The sequence below is a fragment of the Phaethon aethereus genome, assembly GCF_964289735.1.
Source record: "Phaethon aethereus genome assembly, chromosome: 5".
NCBI classification, from domain to species: Eukaryota; Metazoa; Chordata; class Aves; order Phaethontiformes; family Phaethontidae; genus Phaethon; species Phaethon aethereus.
In genome coordinates, this window is record NC_138579.1 from 68610431 (window position 1) to 68617281 (window position 6851).

The 6851-nt window shown below is 47.4% G+C and overlaps 1 protein-coding gene across 1 annotated transcript; it reads right to left on the reverse strand.

Annotated features, from left to right (window-relative positions):
- Positions 1–1545: 1545 nt before the first annotated feature.
- On the reverse strand, positions 1546–5894 carry FGF19 (fibroblast growth factor 19; the record flags this gene model as incomplete). Its single annotated transcript, XM_082000130.1, is given in 4 exon segments — positions 1546–1878; positions 5319–5422; positions 5500–5722; positions 5724–5894. Coding segments are annotated over 4 exon segments (831 nt in total).
- Positions 5895–6851: the final 957 nt, after the last annotated feature.

Genomic DNA, 6851 nt, shown 5'->3' on the forward strand with positions numbered 1-6851 from the left:
GAGCGACAAAAGAGTCAGCTAGATTTCTCTGTTGAAGATGAATTTTTTTTTTTATTGCAAATGTACACATTACACTACTGATAATGTACAGAGATTTAAAAAGCTATCGTTTGCTAAAGTTTCATGATTACAAAACTTCACAAAATTTGTTACAACTAAAAAACCCACCTTCAGGAGTATATAAATAGAATTTTGAGCATAAATAACAGTAACAAAATAAACAGATGTATGTATTCAATAAATTAATTATAAATATTGCATTGGCAATGAAGTGCTAGGTCAGAAGAACACCAGTATTTCCAGTAGAGCTTTTTTTTTGTATAGAAATCTCTATTATAAATGAACCTTTGGAAATGAGTAGAATCCCTGAACCCTTTTCTCGCATTTTTTTTCTCTTTTTCTTTGGTTTCACCTTGGTTATTCCTTTATCAAATCGTTACAACGGGAGAACAGAACTGAAGACATCCGCTTTTTGGTCACAAGGTACTCATAATCTCTTCCTGCAAGAAGAACGGCACGGCTGACCCAGTTCTGCGGCATTTAAGTCAGTAAACTGTCTCTCCACTGATTCTCATGGATGCAGAATCAAGTGTGGAAGGGACTTGAAAGAATTGCTGATGGTTGAAGGTTAAACGGAAAACCTATTTTGCAATAGATTTGACCTATACATGATCCATTTTCAGTCTTTCTCTCCATTTGCTAATGACATACATGCTTATATACAACAGAACCTTAATTTAAACACTAATTTGAACTGCTCATTCCCTATCTGATGAACATAAACGCTAGTCTTGTGCACTCTTCCAACCATACACTCAATTCTCACTAATGTTAATGAGAACTCTCTGCTGGATGATGCTGATCCTACAGTGACCATAAATTAGCCTATAGAAGAAATCAAAGATCCAGTTTTTCAAAGTACCCTTTAGCAATAAGGGAAAGAAGAAATTTTTCCCTTTCTTCCCTGATTTCCCAAGGGAAGAAAAAGCACAATATACAGGCAGAATTGTTTTTTCAGTGGTATGCTTTCAATAGACAGTTTTCCCAGAACGTTGTCAGCAGCTTTTCAAGAAACAGTGTTAACTCTAGTTGGCGTAACCACATTTGCTAGGTCTTCCTTAATCATGTTTTGTTCCAAATGTTTGTCTTTAAGGCCTCTGAATCTAAGGGATCGTTAACCTCCCTGTGGCTGGAAACAACGTTTTCTGCATTTGCTCCTGTGAGCAGAAATAACAGGTGAACATACGTTGTAATGAAGTTGATGTAGAAAAATTATAATTATTTTATCATCACCACAGTAATGTAGGAACTCTGATGAAGCTGTTAAGCTTTTCTTATTCAATCCTTCTTTTCCAAATAAAACTATGGACAGGCAATTCTTTAGACTATAGAATAGTCACCTCTTACAGGTACAACACATTGCAAGGAAAAGGCTGTCTCCGTACTGAAATATACAAAAAAAGTTTGAAATATCACTACATGAAAAGCTAAAAACCCTGCAGTATTCTGCAGTATTTCTTTAAAAACATGCGTGTGTGATCAGAGTCATTTCTGAAAGCTAGGGCTTTTCACTGGCGACAGTTTGGAGGTGATGCCAAAGGGGTCCATGCTGTCCGTTTCGAGAGGCGAGGAGTACACCTCTGGTTCAAACGCCTGGCTGTAATCACCGTATTCGCCGAAGTCTGTTGACTCCACGGGCACAGTGTTGATCATAGGTAAGAAGTGAGATAAGGGAAGAAAATCTTTTCCTTTGAACTGTTGTCTTTGCTTGGCACTACTCAAAGACACCGATATTCCGTATTTTTTTGATTTATATACATTGTAGCCGTCTGGACGGATCTCCTCTTCAAAGGAACAATCCTCAGTGGAATACCTGAGCTGAACAGCAAGGAGTAACGAGAATTACAAATACGCCCATCAGACTCATTGTGTTCAACCACAACACAAACCTTGGACGCGACCAGCCCTTTCCCTTCTGCTGTCAGTGGGGGTGTCCCTCTGGCTTGACATGGGGGCCCCAATTCGGTGCACCTCGCGAACCCCCGCTGCCAGATCCACGCGGGCGGGCTGCCCGCTGCCGCTCTGCCTGACTGCCGCAGGGATGCAGGTGGGACCTGCGGCGCTCACTATTGCTCCAGTGACTGCGCTTCCAGTGACGGACCACAGCCACTGAGATGAAGTGCCCTGAAGTGGTCAGAGCAGTTGGACTAGATGATCATTGTAGGTCCCTTCCAACTGAAATATTCTATTCTATTCTATTCTATTCTATTCTATTCTATTCTATTCTATTCTATTCTATTCTATTCTATTCTATTCTATTCTATTCTATTCTATTCTATTCTACTCTACTCTACTCTACTCTACTCTACTCTACTCTACTCTACTCTACTCTACTCTACTCTACTCTACCCTACCCTACCCTACCCTACCCTGCCGGAGCTCCCCACGTTGCACATAGTACGCATTTTGGATTATGAGGCCATTAAAAGACCTAATCAAGAACTCCTGAAGTTAATGTAGGTCCATCACATTAAACAAGCTTTGAAACCTGGATGTGTACGTCTCCACAGCTACCACACTTATCCTGTGCTGAGCACAGGGAAAATGAATCTCAGATGACAATGCTCTTTTAGATAAACTGTCCTTAATTGCTGACAGTACTTAACTGCAGTCGTGAGACCTAATCCAACAATCCTCAGGTATAAAACTCCAGCTCTATTAGAGATGTGCCGGTGTTAAGGGCTTTGGCATCAGGTCTGTAGAAAGGCAGGGCTGTCAAAGACAGTGCTTTCACAAACATGGCTAATCAGTAAAATGATACTAAAAAGGTAATTGCCATTTTTATGGCATTTGCTGACATTACAAAAGACTAGTTAACGCAGTGTTATTTGCTAACTAGACATTAGTTAGAACTGCCAAATTAATAACAGTGCAGGTTAAGATTTTGTATAGAAGAATGTATTTTCTTAGGTATGAATTTTTAGAAATAAGTTTGTGATATACTGTACAGATAGTGTGTTAGGAGTTTGCATCACCAGGTCAGACCTTTCCAGATCCTTACACAAGCACCGTATTTTTTACACCACCGGTGCTATTTCAGGCTTAGCCACTACAGGTGATTGAACTCATGATCAATAAAAGACAACTGCTGATTATGTCTCAGTCTGCGGTGATAAAAGTGTCCTTACATGAAGGCTCTTCCTGCCTGTTTAAATAAAGCATATTTGATACTATTCAGTTCTTTCTCAGACACCCTTAATAACACGGAGTACAATTAAGTACATGCATTTGGTTGTCTTTTAAAAGCACTTTTTAAACTAATCAAGTAATTTTTAAAAAGGCATTTTTTCCAATTAAAAGTATGCAATATTTATCCTTCTACACACATTATATCCCAGAAAAATATGTGTCTATAATACAAATTTATGACTGAATTGTTAGCTGTCCTTATTTCTATGAGTCCTCAGCTTCACTAACAAGGATGATGAAATAAAACAGCTTCTTGAGCAAGTGCACATGACAAATAACAGTTATTGATTGCACCCCCTGCCTCAACTATATCATTCCCTCTTCATTTCTTTGGGATTGTCTCTAGTGTATTTTTTTAAGGAAGTACCAAATGCACTTTAAGTATTTCCAGATTATTTTTTCACAGGAGGAATTTATAGTATGTCAGTATATTAAGCAGTTACGCAATTTCCCCTAAACTACGGGCTGCGGCACACTGCGCATTCAAAAATCAACCCTAGTCATCAGTTTTCCAGTGTTAAATAAGGGCATGTTTCAGGAGTACAAGTGGTTGCCCAGTTCAGTCCCCAGACACCGTATTTGCCCTTTCGTTCTTCCACTCCTGTGCGTAGCATTGATAAGGCAAAGAATTGCCTGCAGAGCCGCCTGCCTGGGCTGTTAGCAGAGAGGTGATGGCAGGTATCCACAACATATAGAGGTGATGGCATGGCTACGTGCCAGTGTTTTCAGAAAAAACACCCTGCAACTAGTACTATACACAAACAAACGCAATTTCAGTCAAGGCATATGCATATGCCTTCAAAACAGTGTTATATGAAAGTTATTTTTAAATTCTGTGACTGCTAAAATCCAGCCGGCAGCTCCGATCGGAGAAGGATCCAGGCCCTGCTTTGTTTTCGTCGATCATTTTGCTTCAGATATACATTAAAACAGTAAGCTAATAATTGACCTACAGTATCATCTGAACCTATGCACCTTATGACAGCATTGATTAATTCTAGCCCAGAAAAGCAAGGAAATTCATAGAGAAAGGCTTAATCTTCTTTACATACACATTCAAAAACATCACTACACCAGTACTGCTCGTATTAAAGATACTGGGATTTTTGACAATGGGCCAAGTCCTTGTCCAACTGAAATCAGCAGGAATTTTGCCGGAGTAACCAAAGCAGAATCAAACTGTATCTTTACCAAGGCATAATAAAAAGCCATCGCTCTGTGAAACTCAGGCTCCTGTGAAGATTCGGTCATACACAGACTGAATCTGAATCTTACCCTCCAAAGTCTAGAGTTGGCAACTTACACACGCCCCTTAAAAAACAAGTTTTTATCGCTGATAACAACTAGCTGATACGCTGATGTACCTAGGGAAAAAGCTAACAAAGCGGTGTCAGCAACTCAGCTCCTCAGCCTCTTGGAGTCCCACAGGTGTGCTGTTACGACAGGTCAGAAGTGGAGGAGTCCTTCTTCCCCTCGAAATCCTGTTTCTACCTCAGAGATCGCAACCCCGTGTTTCTGGGACCTGTTTGCAGGGCAGCCATCTGGCTGCATCCCCTTTCCGAAGGAGTAATCTTTTTTTTTTTTTTTTTTTCAGAATACCTGAACTGAACAGTCAGAAATTATTCAGATTCTATGACTATTCCTACTATTAAGTCTATTCCCGACTTAATCCATTTCTGCAGCAGAAACCTACCGATGAGGCTTTTTAGACCTAAACGCAATTGTGCCCTGTTAACTTGTATTTTCAGCATATTTTGGCGGGGGACGTGCAGCGCATACTTAGCTTCCTAAACGATGTCCCTTCCTGAGTTCTAACAATCCTGACGGCCTTTCGGGCGGTAACAGTGGCAAGAATCACCGGTCCTCGAGAGAAACGGCGGTGGTGCGGGGACACGCGCCCACAGAACCGGAAAGCTTTTGTTAACCCATTACCACCCGCAACCACCAAAAAAATATATGTCAGCCCTTTGGTCTCGCCTGCCAGAGAACGCGCGGCGGTCGGGCTGGAAAAATCCCTCGGGAGCGGGGCGCGGGGCGCGGGGCGCGGGGCGCGGGTGGGCGCCGCTCACCTGCCCGTGCAGCCGCCCCGCCTCGTCCATGCAAAGGTAACGGGAGCTCCGCACGCCCTTGATGGCCACGGTGCGCACCGCCACGGCGCGGATCTCCAGGAGACCTGCGGGGACAGAGGGAAAGGGCGACGTTAGCTCCGCGGTCCCGTCCCGTCCCGGTACCGCCGCCGCCGGTACTCACTCTGCGGGCTCTGGCTACCGGCAGCGTCCACCCGGCCGTCGCCGCCGATCCGCAGGAAGCAGCTGAAGAGCCCGTGCTTGCTGGCGGTGTAGAGGTGCCGCAGCCGGATCGGTTCCCCCCAGCCGTAGTTAACGTGCGGGCCGGCGTCGGGCAGCGGCAGGGAGACGGCGGCGGCGAGACCCAGCAAGGCCAGGGCGGCGGGGCGCGGCCCCATGCCGCGGGAGCTGCGCGGAGGGGCGCGGAGGGGCGCGGAGGGGCGCGGAGGGGCGCGGAGCGGAGCGGCGGCTGGCTGCGCCTCGGGGATGTAGCGCGGGGGAAGCCAGCCCCGGCCTTTTATAGCTCGCCGTTATCAGCCCGATCGATTCGGCCGCATCCAGCTCCAATATAGAGCCCATTTCATAGCGGGAATTGGTCGGATCGGTCACTCCCCCCGAAAATATTGATCGGGTGACATCATTTCGCAGGGGACACCCTGAAGTCGCTCCCTCCCCGTCCGTACCTCCGAGCTTTTCCCCCTTCGAGCCTCCGTGCCCTGACGCGAGCACCGGGCTGGGGCCGGGACTGAGCGCCTGCAAACCAAACTCCGTCCGGCGGCGGCGCGGGGCTGAGCACGGCGACCGGGGCCGGGCGCTCGCCCGCCCTTCCCTTGCCCTTGTCAGAAATAAAATTGGCCCCCGGGCGATGATTTTTTACACCTTGCTAAGGGACATCAGCCTCAGGTGGGGCAGGACCCTGCCCCTCTGCCGAAGCCCCTGCAGCCCCCCGGCCCCGCCGCACGGCCCCGGCCCAGGGGCCGCAAGCCCCGGTCAGTCACCTCCCAGGGCCGGGAGCGCCGGGGGAGCGGTACGGCCGTTCCCGGTTGCCGGCAGCCGGCGGGGCACAGCCGCACGCCTCCACGCCGCGCCGAGACGGAGAGGCCCGGTATGGCCCTTGCACGGCCCGGTACGGCCCGGTACGGCGCCTCTGGGCGAGCCGGCACTGCCCACGGTCTTTATTGCCGCCCGGCCATTCCCGGCTGTGTCACTAGATGGAGCCTGGCACCTGGGATGCTGGCTGGCCGGGATGCGGGCTGGCTGGGATGCGGGCTGGCCGGGGTGCGGACTGGTTGGGATGCGGACTGGTTGGGATGCGGGCTGGCTGGGATGCGGGCTGGCCGGAGTGCAGGCTGGCCTCGCCTCTGGGGAGCTGCTGCCCAAGGGGCTCTTCCAGCTCCTGTTTGTCCCCGTTTGTACAAAGAGACTGGGGGGAAACAAAAAAAAAAAAAAAAAAAAAAAAGTGTGTACAGTAAAAAGACATTGCCCCATCCAGCGGCCCCACCTGAGCATCCAACAGATTTTTTTTCTGGTCTGTGC